The sequence below is a fragment of the Oculina patagonica genome, chromosome 12 (assembly GCF_052425735.1).
Source record: "Oculina patagonica isolate OP01 chromosome 12, crgOcupat, whole genome shotgun sequence".
NCBI classification, from domain to species: Eukaryota; Metazoa; Cnidaria; class Anthozoa; order Scleractinia; family Oculinidae; genus Oculina; species Oculina patagonica.
This window is the reverse complement of record NC_135769.1, coordinates 18,147,764-18,165,311: the sequence shown is the minus strand read 5'-3', so window position 1 is coordinate 18,165,311 and position 17,548 is coordinate 18,147,764. Positions and strand designations below refer to the sequence as shown.

At 38.3% G+C, this 17,548-nt stretch overlaps 2 protein-coding genes across 3 annotated transcripts in view; both read right to left on the bottom strand.

The window, feature by feature from the left end:
- The window catches only part of LOC144632401 (aconitate hydratase, mitochondrial-like), a 184,885-nt gene that overhangs the window by 37,715 nt on the left and 129,622 nt on the right, over positions 1-17,548 (bottom strand). The window lies entirely within an intron of this gene.
- LOC144631631 (eukaryotic translation initiation factor 3 subunit L-like) lies at positions 180-17,474 on the bottom strand. 2 transcript variants are annotated; one of them, XM_078490112.1, is made up of 22 exons: positions 17,372-17,474; positions 17,146-17,209; positions 15,599-15,708; positions 13,852-13,886; positions 13,279-13,358; positions 12,757-12,818; positions 11,785-11,848; positions 11,591-11,664; positions 10,764-10,844; positions 10,159-10,227; positions 9,407-9,583; positions 8,442-8,525; positions 7,933-8,019; positions 7,488-7,550; positions 6,615-6,685; positions 6,092-6,191; positions 5,429-5,502; positions 5,096-5,153; positions 3,712-3,750; positions 2,708-2,800; positions 1,883-1,963; positions 180-869 (listed from the first exon to the last, which is right to left on the bottom strand). In XM_078490112.1, exons 1-22 carry the CDS (start codon positions 17,393-17,395, stop codon positions 840-842), a joined length of 1,620 nt encoding a protein of 539 aa, XP_078346238.1. In that variant the 5' UTR covers positions 17,396-17,474; the 3' UTR covers positions 180-839. The 2 variants fall into 2 exon arrangements, with proteins under 2 accessions (XP_078346238.1, XP_078346239.1); XM_078490113.1 differs by having other exon boundaries at positions 17,146-17,206; positions 17,372-17,455.

Sequence of the window (17,548 nt, the reverse complement as noted above, 5' to 3'; positions counted from 1 at the left end):
CCCCCGGGATTTTAACAAATAACCAAATATTCACAAAGCATATCTTTTTCTTTGGCTGATTTTTTTGTAGGTGTTGCCTTTTACATTTGCATAACTGTACGTTTATGCTATTAGCTTTCCCTTGGTTTTGTTATCAGTTATGTTTGAAATATTTAATAAAGAAAAAACAAAACGCTCAATACTTGCACATTCTTCTTTAATGTTACATTTGAATTTTCTTGTACATCGGTTCAGTGTTTCGCAGTTGATAATTTTCCTGTTTCTCATCTCATGTCTACTATCAGGAGAATCCAGATTTTAATTACAGCGAATTGACGTTTTCACGGTTTTCGCCTGTCGATGAGGTGACTCTTGGAAGACATTTGCAGAAAATGCACTTAGGAAGGGTGGGTACGTACAAACGTCAAAATTGCTGTGGGAATCCAAAATGAAACATTTCCACTGGGAAATAATTTCATAACGTCTAACGTCTTGGTAACTCGTAAGAGCTGGTAAAAGACTCGAGCTACGTTGAGCTAAGTGTACGAGTTTGTGTTCGAACATCTTTCAGTAGCTGTCTAGTTTTAGGAAATATTTTACAATGGATTCCTAAAAAGAAGAGCAGAAATGTCCTAGCTTGTTTACTTCAATGTTAAAGTTGCTGGCCATCTATAACAACAAGGTTAGACAAAAGGTTGAGTTGAGGAAAACTTTCCTAAAGAACAACTACATCGGAGAAGAAGGTGTAAAGAATTGGAGGCCAGGGTTAAGTATCCGGAATATTTCTTGTTTTCTTGAAAGCAAAAATTCTGTCGGTTTGTTATCCTGTGTAGCACGCAGTCCTGTGGCACTGAGAGTTGTCACTGCACTGCCTGGATACTTTTGGTCACCTGCAAAAGTAACACAAAGTGGCACGTCAGACGATGGAAGAGTTGTGTTGTCACCACGTCTTAAAGACCTTAAGCTTGCACATGATCGCGTGAATGCCTCTTGAGAGCGCAGCAAAATTTGTCTGCGCATCGCGTACACCGGAATGAGCGTGAAAATGAGAAGCATGAGACGGAAACGAACGCATGATTTAATTAAGACCCGGGGGGACACTCCCATATATGAGCTATACTTAATATCGGTATGTGCCGTTGCGAAAGGTATTGTTTTCAAGCAGTTTTAAACGTCTGGGATAGGGTATAGAAATAAGAGAGTTTTGGTCTGGAATAGGATAGCATTTGCCAGGAAACTGATCGATGGTATGACGAATTAAGTCCAGAATAAGAATATAAACTCGCAAGAGAAAGAGGCTTTCCTAAACGTAAATAAAATCATTGGGCCATCGTTGTTGAGATGGTTTTCCATTAAGACACTGATAGTGATACAAATAAATGAAGAGAAGATCCTCGCAGTAATGAACACAACTTAAGCAGTTGTGAAAATAAACCTGAAAAATCAGGCTTGCCGGGACCCGAACCCTGATCTCTGCGATACCGGTGCAGCCCTCTGCGATACCGATTTATTTTCACAACTGCTTCAGTTGTGTTCATAACTGCGAGGGTCTTCGCTTCATTTATTCTTCATCCGCAGTTTGAATGTATGATTTCATATGTATTCATTATTTCATGATACAGTTCTTAAAAAAATGCAAGTCTTGGATAGGGTAGGGATTTTCGGTATCTTGTCTAGTATAGGGAAAGACAAAGACAAAGAGTGAATAGGATGCAGAATTGTATGTTAATTTCCTCATAATGCCCTCTCTAAGGATTATCGGTGTTCGGGATTTTCCGCAGAGAGGGAGAAGCAACACGACTTGTCCTGATCCACAGCCAACAAAATTTACAGCCTAACAATTTTTTCGGCTGTGACTTTCCATTGCTACTCGTATTATCACTTAGGGATCAATTCGTCTTACCTCATCAAACTTGTGAACCTGTCGAATGAAGAAATCTCCATACCGCCGTTCAACTTTTGTATCAGCGATGTGAATCATGTCCTGAAATGAGGGGAAAAGAACATGAGAACTGATACTTCGTGAGAGTATAAAACTAAGTTAATCGGTCGTTTTAGAGCTAATTTACTTATGACCATGGTACATTAGTAGAAACTCAGCTGTTTTCTATTGGAAATCCGCGAATCTGATTGTTTCTCCGGCGAATAGAAAACAGTCGCACGCGCGCATTGTAGGTTTCGGACTGCAATCCTTTAGAGTTTTTACTAAAACAATTAGACTGCTCGCCCTCGTTTTCTTAGACTTTCTTCAAAGTCCTTCGACGCGCGGTTTAGGTATCGTTTTCTATGAGCGATAGTCAACTCGGCTGCACCTCGTAGACTTTTTGCTCATAGAAAACTCGGGCTTGTAGTCTAATTGTTAAACAGTACCAGGGTAATTAGGAACGTCACACACTGTCAGAAAGCGCGGAACTGTAGCGCAAACCAAAGCATGGTTACGTCTGATTGGTTAAGGAGGGCACAACTCCTCTTTGAGTGGTCGGATTGGTCTAGAAACGTTGCACCAGCTTCTCAAAGCCATTGTCAAGCTCAGCAAATGTAAATCCAAAGCAAATCCCTTAAATTTTAAATGAAACCCATTCTGAGGTCACTTCATGAATTTGATAAGAGAAAGAGAGCGGTGGAGGGCTAGTTATGTTAACCAAAGGCTGATTACTTTAAATGCGAACATTCATTTTTTGAAACTACAAGCGATTTACACAGAGGACGATTTAACGTGGTGCGTTACCTGGTCAATGTAGAAGTCCACTTCAGATGAAGACTGAAGTTCTCCTTCAAGAGCATCTGTTCCTTTAGTCCACACAAGGTTCCTCTGTTTATGCTGAGAAGACGAAGCGACAAGGGTTAACAAAACAAGATGTGACAAAAGTGGTTTTTGTTTACCTGTAGAAGGCAATCATGTGATTGTCTGTAGTTTAGTTTAAAGAAACGCATGCAACAAGATCTAGCCAATCAGAACAAACTTGCTTTTTTTTAGCCAATCAGGAGCAAACCCAGACCAATCGTGGCTTGGTTCACGCGCATTTTCCCGCGCTGAGCGTCAGTTGCATGTGTTTTGCTTTGAGTTCTGATTGGTTCACTGTGTTACGTGCGTTTGTTATGATTGGCCAGATCTGATTTCTCGGGTGTTTGGTTCTATGACAATCATTAGAAAACAGCTGTTGTGTAGGACGCAATTTTTTTTAAAAATAATAATAATAATAATAATAATAATAATAATAATAATAATAATAATAATAATAATAATAATAAAAAAAAAAAAAAAAAAAAGAACAAGGTCTGTCCAGCTAGCCAAGCTACGAACGGGGACACGAAAAAAAAAAAAGTAACATCGGTCACCCACACTCCATCACCGATGACACTGCCCGCAAGTACACCCATTCTCCCGACAAGTCCACTATCCCTCCCTGATCACATCTCAGGACGTTCCTTATCCTGGGAACCCTGCTGATTTAACCCTGTCTGACAGTTGCACATTTACTTGATTCCCATACCAAAAAAATGACAGTGAGAATCGAAGGAACGCTCATTACATTTAGTCCATTTAGCCTCCCACGCAGTCGTTCTTAGGGGGGATCGTGTTTCACTCCTGCTTGGAAGGCTACGTTACATTATAAACAGTCTTGTTTTCGCTAAGCAACGTACACGACCAGGATATGTTAGCCTCAAATTAAGAAGTCCTACAACACTTGACTCAATCAGATTTCAGTTTAGGAAGTACTGTACATTTACCTTGAAGCAGAGCAGTTGAGTCCTGAATTGATTTTCGTCCTGTAAGAAATACAAAGATAACGACAATCCTTTCTTTTCACCCCTCCCGGGCTCGGGGTCCCCCCTCTTCTCTTGTTGTCCCGCCTCGCCGTCTGTGGCTCGTGGTATTCTGTTTAGACTCTGAGAATGTAGCCTGTTCTACAGTCCGCAGAAAATAAGCGGTAAATTTAAAAGTCTAACTGTAGTCTTGAAGTAGTGCAACAAAGTTGCTTCTGATAGACTGCGTAGTGATGTTCCCTGCTGCACAAAACGATTGTGAACGAGTTGACTCACGAATGATACATTTTTGTTGTCAAGCAATCAAATGTGAGCTAAATGTGTCCGAAGCATATTCTTTGCTTATAGCAGAGAAAAGTCTACACCATATTACAATCTTTTAGGAATTCTCAAATTTGAAAATGTGTACAAATTTAAAGTGGCTCTATTTACTCATAAAATTTTTAATGACTCAACAAACATTCCAACAATATAGCATAGAACCCTTACTCATGCCTCTGAAGTTCATACCCACAATACCAGATTTGCTGCTAACTTGAACTTTCATAGACCAAGAGCAAATAATAACTATGGGAGCTCTACTTTCTCTTTTGTTTAATACATCAAAACTTTGGGAAACTATTCCAACAGATTTTAAAAAAACTGCCTTACACTTCCTTTTATAAGCAATATAAACTATACCTTTTAAATACCCAATATTACTCCTCAGCATATAAATTTCTCTGTATTCTGTAAATAGCTTTATTATGATTTATTCCTTTAACTTGTTTATTTTGCATACTTTTGTTGTTAAAATTTTACTTCCTTTTTTCTATTGTTTCCTGTTATTGATGTGTCTTGTCTGTTTTTTTTTTAGCGTGTCAGTGACCAACACAATAGCATATGCTTCTTTGGTCATTGAGCACATTTTATTTTGGCTATTTTCCTTATTTTAATTAATGAATTTTCTGTAAATAGTGTGTGTACTGAAAAATATCCCTCAATAGTGTGAAATAATAAAATCTGAAATCTAATCTGAAGGCTAGAGATTTTCACTGAAACACTGTCCAACAATATTGTTTAGACTACCAAAAAAACCAAGGCAGAAATATAATTGTTTCTCACCCTATAGAGCGGTTTTCACTTGAGGTCGGAAAGCGTTTGCTTGGTGCTCTCGCTGGATTGGCTTTCTCGCGCCCTTTTGGCCTCCCCTCACGCTGCGCCCCCGCTCGTCGTGGGTTCCTGGTGTCTGTGTGTTTTGTCGGCCGGGTTTCTTGGTTGGTTCGTCTCAGAACGGCTCTACCATTTGAGGAACAAACTAAATGCAAAAGCTTGCTACAACACAGAAAATCATTGCTCTTTTACTCACCATGTCTAGAAAAGCAGCCAGCTTTGCAATGGGCATTGTAGTGTACAGTTTTAAATAGCTGAAAACGAAGTAAAATAATAGTCAGGCACACTTCAAATGATAGAGAAAATACCAAAAAGTATCGTAATTCTACAGGCCCTCTAGTGTAGCAGTTGATATTGTTTTGGGGGCTAGAGGCATTGTTCCTGTTGTTTGTTCTGACTATTGTTCTCGGGAAAGGTAGCGAGACATTTATGTAAGACTTTGCGAGAGCTGTTACCCGACACAACACAGTTGATGAGATTAACAAAAATTTCTACAAAAAGAAGAATTATGCATACAGAGTTCTTTTACCTTCTTATGACTGGTATAAGTGATTGCTGTGACACTTCATTCATAAAAACCTTCAGCTGGAGATTGAACGGTTCCTGAAGAATAAAGAAGCGAAAATGTAAAAAAAAACCTACAAAAACATCAGACATGGTCGCCACAGGATTCAATTTTCAAAATTCCCTGACTTCTCCCTGATAAAAATCAAATTTCCCCGACCAAAATGTCAGATATAGTTGCCGCCTCCAACGTACATTTCCAAGAGAAAAAACATCGCTGAGAACACACCAACCTGAAATATTTCTTCCAGCCTTCAATGGTATTACATCAGCCGTGATATAATTTCAATTTTTCCTGACTTTTCTTCAATGACAGTTTCCCCTGACTCAAAATAAAATTCCCTGACTTTTCCCTGACCTTTAAGAATTTTTTTTTCCCTGACCATTTCCTGACCTGTGGCAACCCTGTCAGATACAGCATATTTGTGTTGCAGACTTGGCGAGAAGTAACAACATTTTGAAGCCTGCGCTAAACACCAATCATCATCATCATCATCATCATCATCATCATCATCATCATTTATTTGCCAATACCTTTTGTTGATTCAAATTCAATATCAGTTCCTTCTTAGAGTTGATCAGTTTGACTCATAAAACTCTTCACATAAGAAACAATAAATCCACTCACCCTATTAAAATTGGCTGGTGGAGCATCAAAGTTTGGAGGCACTGGAGATACGAATTTTGGACAGGCATACGAAAAGGACTCCTCGAATGTCTGTACATCGCTGTGAAGAGAAACAAGTTTAAATTATTTTCATAAGCAACTACAAACCATTTGCTTCAGTTATACTAAAAATAAAGAGAAGTGCTTTTCCAGGACAATAAAATCAAGGGTGGGGAAAAGTGTGTGTGTGTGTGTGTGTGTGGGGGGGGGGGGGGGGGGGGGTCACCCCCTTTTTTCGCTATCCGTGATGTTTTTAAACGACTGATACCTGATACCTGATGTCCAAAATGACTTAAATGGCGTTAAATTGACATTTAATTGTGTCTGTAATCAGAATGCAGTAAATGGGTTCAGTGTGTGTGCTCGGTGCGAAAAGATAAAGAAGTGAAAGGGTGAGTGCCTGACCTCAAGCTACTTTCTTTATCTTAACAAGCACCCTGTTTAAACTGTTCACCATATAAAAGAGAAGACCGATTAAACATACCCACGCTGCAGTCTCTGCATTCTTTCTCCAGACTTCTCACGAAGCTGTGAGTGGACATTTTCATCAATTCGCTACAATGAAAACAGAAATGGTTTGATTTTGTAATGTAAAAACTTACAGTTTTCGACAATTGACAGGAACCAATTAGGATGTAAGGATGACTAATGATGGCGAGGATGGAAATGCGACCTCTCCCTCAAGCCGGATCTGTCGGGTCTCGGCCTGGCCGGGGGTCGCCGTCTCCGTGTCTCTTGGTTTCGTGTGTGTCTCCTCCTGCGCCCCCGCCACACGCTGTGCTCTGTTTCGGTGGCCGCGGCTGGCGGTCTCGGGACGAGGGTCTGGAAATGGATTACGCCATAGACAAACTTGGCAATGCATGGCTCAAGTTCTCCAGTTTAGCTCAGATTGTTTTGAATTTTGCAAATGAAAAAAAAAAGGCTTGCTGCAACAAAGAATTCCTTTACTTAAATTAAAAAAATGTTTTCTATGCATGCATTATTCCAGGGTTGGTACCCCTTTTCACAAGGACATTTTTCCACGGACTCCAAAATTCACAATAACTCTTTCACTCCCAAAATCTCAATATTATTTCTCCTTACTGTCTGCCATACATTTCTTGATTATGTTAGTTCTGACAATTCTAGTGTTACTTGAGTTTAAATGATTTCCAGAACTTTCCAGGACTGGTTTGCCAGGACCCATATGAGCCCTGATATACACAGAGAGCCCCTAAGCATCACTGCAGCAGGGGAAATACGATAGAACTCTGATTTCTCGAACCTCCTGACAACTCAAACCAAAAATTGCTTTTCTCGGAGGTTTGAGAAAATTGGGATTAAAGTGTCCTGTTTTGATCATGTATCATATGCCTACCTGTGGACATAATGTCAAACAAATGGCCAAAAGTGAGTACATCTGGTCGTTTTTCTTCATTATCTGAGACAGAAAATCAAAGACTCATGTAAAATCAAGAATCTTGCCAAATCAACTCTTCATTATTCACCCTGAATCACTGTCCTTCCTCAATCACACCTTACTTACCTAATAACCCCACTCCTCCCCTATTAAAATGCGCACTTCACTTCTTAAACACATGGTTGTTGTTAATCGCAATTTGAAAAGATTTTTTCAAGAGCATTCTCCTTGTAGTTCTACATTGTACATTTGGTCACTCCTTGGGACTTTCTGAAGAACACTTTGGTACATTGATCTTATTATCTTTGCAACTACCCCTACCCCTTCCTTCCATGTCAAAAAACTCAGCTAGTACTTTTCTTTATTGTCAGGAAAGAGGAATCATTTTAGTAGCATCTCTCACCTGTTCATACTGGTAAGACTTGGTTTGAAACATATTTTTGGTCCTCTGAATGTACAGCAAAATATTGGAGAAACTGCGAATTGCATCCTAGAATAAGAAAATTAAACACTGATTAGGTAAGAAACAGAGACATATAACACAGTACGAACTCTGAACATCAAATTCAATTGAAATCTATTTTTTATTATTAGAAAAAAAAAAAAAAAAAAAAGAAAAAAAGAAAAAAAAAGGGGAAAAAAAAAAAAAACCCCCAAAAAAAAAAATTTTAAAAAAAAAAAAAAAAATTATTTTTTTTTTAAAAAAATACCCCACTTTTTTCAAAAAAAAAAAAAAAAAAAAAAAATAATTTTTCCCCCACATCATTCTTTCAAAATTTATTTTTTTTGAGTTTTGATTGAATCACTCATTGTTTGCGTCTTTTGTGATTGATTACTTTGGGTTTGGTTTTCATTTAATGACACTCAATTGAAAAAAAAAACAGCTCAATTGTCACACAGGGCCCTTATTACCTGGTATCTCTTCATCATAAGATATGCAAATCCAACATAGTAGTAGGTTGTGATTTGGCAGGCTGGAACTCTTGAGTAAAGACTCTGAAAGAAGATAACACACCTGTCCAATGAGCCACAAATACAAAATGCTTAAATTCAAAATAGGAGTTATAACAAAGCAGTGAATAGTGCCTTTTTGCCCTTTAAAGAACCCTAGTCGCCACGCCTTTGTTTATGTTTTCTCGTTTCGGCATTTTTTTGTGGAGCTGTCTCTGTGACAGTGACTGGATATGCTCGGCCACTCCGCGATGATTGCAATTCATTTCGGGGCAGTGGCGAGGCTGACTGGGTCCTTTAAGGGATGGCAAAGTGTTAAATATTAAGAACTGTGAGACTGCAAGAAAAAAGTTTTTCAGCAAATCCAAGGCTTCTGTGACACACTATGAGGAAGCCTGCCACTAACATCACCTGCCTGTCCCTTGAGTGGAACCCTCAAGGGTCAGGAGGAAGGGCAGATCGAAGAAGTCTCCAAGAAGGACAATCTAGCAAGAATATGAGGACTTTGGGATGGCAAGGGTACAAGTGAAATGGACAGCAAAATATTTGGTCTAATGGAAGGCGGTAGTGGAAGCCCTTTGCTCCAAACCTGCTATAAATTAAATATTTATCCTACACCCACCAACTGGCCACCCAATTAACTTCTGTGCAAATTGATGAATCGAAACCTCAGATAGATTTCCAACAAATTACCAATCTTAGCAAGCTACACACCACAAAAACAATGACATCACCCCAAAAATTTGTGACCATTTTTATCATTTTACGCGGCGCCGTGTGCCCCTTCCCTTCCCCCCTCCTCGCCAGGCGGTCCGTTCTTCTTTGGTCCCGGGTGTGTCACCTCCGAACACCGAAATGCTATTGATTTATTTGCAACTAGAGTTTGCTTGGGTGGCCCTTGGTTGTAGTAGTCACACTGCAATTACCTTCTTGTTCAGTTCAACATTCTCCAGGACCTTGATTGCTTGGAAGTAATCACCAAGCAGAGAGTGCAGTCTCAGCAGGCCGATCAGACTGAAGTAACCCAGCATCTTGTAGAGAGGATGAATTCCAAACTCACCAGCTACTGTATCAGGGTCTCCACCTTGGTTATACACCTCAAGCTATAAGAAAAAAAAAAAACACTCCGATCAATAACAAATTTCTCATCCTCATCTCCACAGTCTAGTTGGGAGAATTCGCTTAAGGTCATTGCCCTGTATTGCATTGCACATCCTTACTGCACAGAATTGTACGCGGAATTAGCCCACATAAACAAAATGGTGCCTTTTTTCTATGCAGCTTAGTCTGCGAGAGAAATAAATCATAGCTTTCTTCTTGAAAGTAGCGATCAAATTCTTTCTGTAAAATGAAAACAGATCAATGTTCTACGTTTGAAAAATAAATTATCACTGGAAACGTGCACTTTGCTAGTACTTGAACGGGAATTATTAATGAATTATATGGAATATACAAGGTCTTCCTGCTCTTAAACGAATGTGGGGACCCCACTTTTTTATTCAAATTTTAATTCCCCTTTGAGGTAATCAACTAGTAGGCAAAGTTTGGTTGAAAATCTATGTTTAGTTCCATTTTGGGGCAATGACCTTAACCCACATTGTAGTTGCTGTTATTGTCATTTTTATTTCTGCTGCCACTGTTGTTGTTGTTGTTGTTGTAAATAATCACTGAGACAAACCTGACGATTAATCTGGGACTTGTCCACTAAAGAATAGAGCACATTAAGAACACTGTGAACATTCCAGATCTGAAAAAGAAAATGACTCAGATTAATTTATGATTCATCATTAGGGCAATACCTTTTTAACTCCTGACTGTACTGAATTTGATTTGGATCCAGAGGTGCTCATAAAAGGGGGTGCCAAAGATTTTCAGGCATCAGAGTAAGGGCGGAGGCACACAGCGGTCCGCCCCCCGTCTCCCCCGCTTGCGCGGTGGGCCTTGCGGTCCTGGAATCGCGCGCCGGTACCCCCGCCTTGTGCGGTTCTCTTTCCTTGGTGTCGGGAGGTTCGCTGGGACCTTGGTGATGATGATCATTCCATCCATGCGGCGTATCCCTTCCGGCGCAACTGCAGGATGCTGGGGGCCACCCCACGCCCCGCTGTGGGGTGGAGGGGAAGGGGTCCTTATATACTGCCACTGTTATATTCTTCCTGGTTTATGCAAGCCCTCCAGTAATGAGCTCCCCTTAACAACCCCCCCCCCCCCCCCTCCACACACACACACACACAATGTTCCACTAAAAAAAAAAATCCAGATCACAGTTTGCGTTCCAGGCCATACCTTTTGGTTTGCCCTCAGTGTCCCTACTTCATCTTCTCCTTTCTTTAGCAACTTTGATCGATACTGACTGAATGCTTGGAACTGAAATAGAACAAGTATATGTTGCAGTTAATTTTTTATTTTAACTGGTTAGTTTGATTTGATTTGAGTTGATTTTTTTGTACTAGGTAAATAATAGGGTTAAGGTTAGGGTTGGAGTCATGTATATTAAAAAATAGTGGTTCAACCAACGTATTCTTCATGACAAAGTGGATAAGGGGTTAGACAGCAAATCCAGAGGTTAAGAGTTCAACTCCAGTGCAGGTTAGTAAAAAGAAAAAAAAAAAGATGATAGTACTTAGGGGAGGGGGATAATAACAGATACAGTGGAACCTCGATATGATGAATGACCAAGGGAATGGCAAAATATGTTCGCTATAACGAGGTTTTTTTATATAGAGGTTCTTTTCCAAATATTTTACTATTACTGGGGCGAAGAATATCATTCGTTATATCGAGGACTTCGCTATATAGAGGTTCGTTAAATCGAGGTTCGACTGTAGTAGGGGAGGGTTAGTAAGGATGGTAGGGGAGTATGGACATCAAAGGGGGGGGGTTAGTAAGGATGGCAGGGGAGTATGGACAGCAAAGGGGGGGTAGGTGTTTTACTTTTTCTACTTATTAACCTAGTACAAAAAAACTAACTAGTTTAAATTAGAAATTAACTGAGATCAACAATTAACTGCAACATATCCACTGACATCAAATCAAAAAACACAAAAATACGTAATGTCCGTGGAATCTACTATTGGAGATAAAAATTAAATATGAATTTAATGACTACCCACCTGGTAAATAAACTCATCAATGATGTCCCACAACCACTGATTGGGCAAACTAAGAGGAACAGGTTCATCTGTGTCTGAAAAAAAAAAAACATGCTTCATTTAGAGAAGAGAAATTTATCCTTTACTAAGTTGATTGCTGCAGCAAAGACTTGAAATTCCTAAGTTATAAGTGAATGAACTCTAACTAAACTTACTCAAAATGTAGTTGAAAAGATCACAGTAGTTGAAGTAAGACTCAAAGCGATGTTCCAGTGTTGGCTGCAAAGCAAACAACATAACATTAAGCATACTTTCAAAAATAATAAAAAAAAAAAAAAAAAAAAAAAAAAAAAAAAAAAAAAAAAAAAAAAAAAAAAAAAAAAAAAAAAAAATAACCCAACACCCGTAAAAAAAAAATAAAAAAAAAAAAAAATTAAATAAAAAAATAAAAAAAAAAAAAAAAAAAAAAAAAAAAAAAAAAAAAAAAAAAAAAAAAAAAAAAAAAAAAAAAAAAAATATAAAAAATATAAAAAAATTTAAAAAAATTAAAAAAAAAAAAAAAAAAAAAAAAAAAAACAAAAAAATAAAAAAAAAAAAAAAATAAAAAAATATATAAATTAATGGATAAATGAATAAATAAAAATCTAATTATAAAATCTAAGTCTAAAAGTCTAAGTATGTGCATATTTGTCTTTCTCAATATACATGTACTACCATTTGCTTTCATCCATGAAGCATGGCAAATTTAGCACATACATGTAGTTTTACTAAATCAAAACGTTTTGACCGTTTGGTTATGTCTGGTTATGTGTCACTTTGAACAAATGAATCAAGCATTGAAAATCGCTCTAAAGTGACTCCTAGACAATAATTCTTTCCAAACTTGTCAACTTTTCTCCTCTCCATTGCAATAAAAATTTTCTGAGCAGACTTTCATCAGAGTGAGCTGGCAAATCTTTGAAATATTGATAGCTTGTGAAGAAAACATAGATGATCATATGGCACCAAAACATTGTCAATGTCGCAGCCTTACCGCAAACGTTTCATTGATCAAAAGTCACATGTAAATAGACAAAACCGTTGTGGTTTTAATAGTAAAACTACAAATTTGTCACGCTTCAAAGATGGATGCAAATAGTAGTAACTGTTTCAATTTGTTTTAACACTACATTGTGTTGATATGTTACCTTGAGTTTATTGTAGATGTGTCTGTAGTACAACTCTTTGTAGAGAATCAAGAACACTTGATCTGAAAGAAAACAAACATTCTTGTTTTCAACCAGCTATAAATCATGTAAATTGGCTTTTTTTTATTTATTCAAACATGTCCTGGCTAAAATACTGATCTAGTGACAAAAAACACCCAAACAAAAAACCATTGATTGAACGCCATCATGGCCAACATCATTCAATGTGAAATCAGCAAGGATTCATGTTTCAAACATTTAGTATCGCTCAGGGCTGTCAATAAGTTTTTAAGCAGATGTAACACTGAAGTTATCACCCGTAGCATATTTTCGCTCTATTTAAGTGTAACATAAGGCCAATCCACGTCCGCCGACTGTCGGATTAATTGTCCCTCTGATTGTCATTTGGGAGCTGTTCTCTACTTACTTATTGACCCACCAATGACATTTATTTCATGGTTAACTTTGCGACATACAGTGTACATCACATTTTACTATATCACATTAATTTTAAAAACTTACCTCCGTCCACAAGTGACGCAACATAATCTGCATCAGGCCAAGGAGATTTTTCAAAATATCTCTCAGTTAACCTGTTGAAACTAGGATAACAAAAATCACAAGGTCCTTTAACCTTTAAATTTCTGATCATACATATTCTAAAAATGCAATTTCAATCACTTGAACTTGATCAAAGTGACAATTATACATGTATGTTATGGTTAAAATTTGCTTTTGCTTCAAATTTTTTATTTTCTCTTGTTTCAGATTACAAATGCATAAATATATTGAAAAAAAAAAAAAGAAAAGTACACTGGTTTTGAAATAAAAAAAGGAAGCCAAGAGTCAAGTGGCCCATACCACTGGCACCTGGGTTCTGCTAGAGCACAGCTCTGAAGTGTCTTGCCCAAGAACACAACACAGTGACCCTGTTCAGGGCTCGAACCTGGATTGTTCAATCTGGAGTCTGGTGCGCTAACTATTAGGCCACTATGCCTCTCATACCATTTATCAAATAACTCACTGCTTATAATGACATGGATATTTATCAGCACATGTATTTTCTACAGTTAGAGTAAAAACTGCTCTACTTACTTTGTTTCATAGATTTGTTGTATTTCATAAAGGTTCTGAAAGACAATAAAAGGATAAAAAAAATGTTAAAAGATGTTAAAAGATTATGTTAAATCTTGTATTTCTATGATTTTTTATGGGTCTAGCCAAATCTGCGAGCCAACGAGCCACGTGAGCCACGGTACGAGCCATGCGAGTCATGCGAGCCATGTCTGTGAGCCATTTGTGAGTAATTCCATTTTTCTTCCATTGGTCGATTATTCCACCAGAAAACATCCCGTATCTGGAGTTTTAACTGCGAATTTCGCTGTAAACTGCCTAGCCGCCATCTTGTAAACAGAGTTGATGCTGGGTGCTGGGTACGAATATAAACGGTACCACGGTACCTCGCTCCCAGGGTCGTCTCTGTTTCGCTGTTGGCGAGCGAAATATGAAATACTCGTGATCGCTGAATATGGGCGATGTTTTCCTTGTACTTTTTTCTTTATTTTAAGAATTTTTTTCTATTAAAATCGCTCAATATCTACCAAAATTATTGAAAACAATTCGATAAAATTTATTCAAGTTCAAGACAACTTTTTTCATTCTGCGAGAATGAAACAAGCCGTAGAGATGAGATCGATTGTTGAGTTCTACAGGCCGTTATCTTGGTTCCTAAACGCGAGCAAAAACTAGAGAGAGTGCAAGATTCTCGTAAGTATTGGTGGGGGGGGGGGGGGGGAATTAGCTCCTCCACCTCCATGCTATTAGTAACGTGCACCCCTACTCTCGGTAATTTTGCACTCTCCCCAGTTTTCTCTCGCGTTTAGGAGGCAAGATGGTGGCACGGAATAATCAAGGACCGTGAACAGTTCGATTCCGATCCTTTTTTCATGTTTATATTTGTCTTTTTACTTGGAAAATGTAAATGTAAGAAATAAAAATTCTTAACATTTATACTGTGGCTCGCATGACTCGCGTGACTCGCATGACTCGCGTGACTCGCATGACTCGCGTGGCTCGCATGATCGCGTGGCTCGCATGGCTCGCACCGTGGCTCGCATGGCTCGCTGGCTCGCACTGGCTCGCTGGCTCGCAGATTTATAACACTCAAAAAAAAAAAACCTTTAACTCTTGTATTTCTATATTTTTTATTGTTATTAGGGCCTAACCTCAATGAGGGAAATGGTAAAAACTATTGTACACAGACAGGACCCACCACTAAATGTAAATGTACCTTGAGCAAGATCATAATTTGGTTATAAGCTGCTTCTCTTGAAGCAGATATAATTCTCTTGAATTATGTTGTGACAATTTTGAATAAAAAAATAAAGTTCAACCTAATGTCATGTCCGACCACATTTTTGTTTTGTTTGTGGAACATCCAAAATGGTGACTTAGTCAGACATATGTCCTTTTAGCAAAAAATAAACATTTGTAGCCTAGGTCACTCTAAGTGAATCCTAATCCAAGCACCTCCACTACTATGCTATAAGTACCACCATTTGACACCGTGGGCCAAACACCACCACCAGAAAAAGATATTGAAATAATTAAATAAATATGATCTCACAACACACAAATTCTGAAACCACCAAGCTCATGGACTGATCAGACTGATAGGCAAAATCCTGAACCTTGTGCATTAGGCCTACAGCCTTAGCTTTATGAGAAATCAATGTTTGCTTTGAGAATATAAAACACTGAGAACATTCAGGTCTAAATGAAAAAACCTGTGTATATCATTATCAGATCAGTTCCAATAAAGTTGTAAGTACAGTGCAGTTACCTGCTCAGTGACATGCTGGTGAAAGAAATGAATAAATCTTTTGATTTCTTCTGGTACATTGTATCCATAAGTTTGAGGTTCTACACCATGATCCATGCTGTACATCTGACCTACACATGAATCAAACAGTTAATTTTAATCCTTCCTACACGTGAAACAAAATACTTAAGAAATAACAGCAGAAATATCCCACCAGACTCAGTATTAATTATTTTTCTTTTAATCTGCTTAACATGGATACTTAATTAAATTAAATTAAATTAAAATAAATTAATAGGATTCAACTGTTCATGTCTCAGTGTTTATCGAGACCTAGGATGGGGGAAGGACTCCCATATGAAAGGGGCAGGGATGCTTGTTGTCTCACTTTGGGGTGTAAATGAAGAATTCTTGTCTTACTGAGATTTTTCAGGACAGAACGCCAGTGCTTTTAGCCATCAGGGTCTCGTCGAGGGTTGAACAGGAAGAAATAATAAACACTGTCACCTTGTATTGATGTTCTAGACTTATCAGGCTAGGTATGAAACATGGTCTCTTTGAGGAAACAGAACATCTTGAGCGATGTCCAGATTGGTCTTCTTTAGGGGTTTAATTCAAATTTTTCAATAAGCATCCCTGTACTTTTTATATGAGAGTTCTCTAACCTCCTCCCCCTCCCTGGATCTAGACATCAGGTGGTAAATAGTATTTATGTAATAACTATAATAACTGTACATTTGAACCTCCACCAACAGCAACCTACCTATAACAACCAAGATTTTTCATTCTAATTGTGAGGTGAGTAATACATTTTTATTTGTACTAAACTCCCATTTGTCTGAAGTACATGTTGGAAGGAAGGGAAGGGGGTGGATATATGGAATGGCCCGAAGTATCAAGCTAGTAAAAAAAAATGTCAAAAACCAGCGTTTTATTTTATTTCATCCCTGGCTGCGGACGGCGACTGATCAAAGGATTGAGCGGCTACGAGTAGAGGTTCCCTTTCCTCTTCCCCCAAGCAGAAAGAGAAGTGAAGCTCTGTTTCACAGGCCCGGCGTATCCAATCGAATGTTCGGTAATCCAACCCAATCTAACACCAATCGTTGGATTGGGTTCGGTAATCGAACACAATCGAACTCACATTAAAATTTGGTTAATCGAACAAAATTGAACGTTCGATTAACGAACAGTCGACAATTGAACAAAATCGAATGTTCGATTACCAAACAGTTGACAATCGTACTCAGTCAAACGTCCATTACTAAACTCCTTTTTGTTCCTATTGCGGACAGTTTGTGCGGAGCACCGTCCCCCTGATTAGTCCAGTGTGATTCACCATAAAGAGACGGATTCCGAACAAAATTGAATCAGATTGAGTTCGATTGTGTTCGATTGGTTCGAAAATCGAACTCACAGCAAAATAGCTGTTCGATTTTGTTCGATTACCGAACCCAATCGAACGATTGGTGTTCGATTGGGTTCGATTGATTTTTGGTTCGATTTTGTTCGATTGGATACGCGGGGCACAGGTAAGCCAGTAATAGGTGCTAAATAGTTGCGTTTCTTACCTCCCTTGTCGTGGATAGGAGGCTCGTACTCTCCTCCGTAATGACCTCCACTTTGCACGTCCTTCTGAAACAGATCCACAAAAAAAACAGTTAGGAACACTTTTATAAAGTAGAATTTCTCCAAAATGGCGACATAGCCATAATTATTTCCACGTTCTTGAATTTTATGAGCTGCAGTCTAAAACATAAAAGAACACATCACATTTTAAAAGTAGAAAAAACTAACCTCCCCTTTCTCGACCTTGAACATCACAAATAAGCTTAAATTTGGCAAAAAAGGGACAAAAAATAAATTGTACGATTTTCGCCTCCTCGTGTCCTTACTTAATGACTTAGTAACCTGGCCAAAAAAAGAGATAGTATGTCATGTAAAGGAAACGAAATGTAACAAGTTACTGGCAGA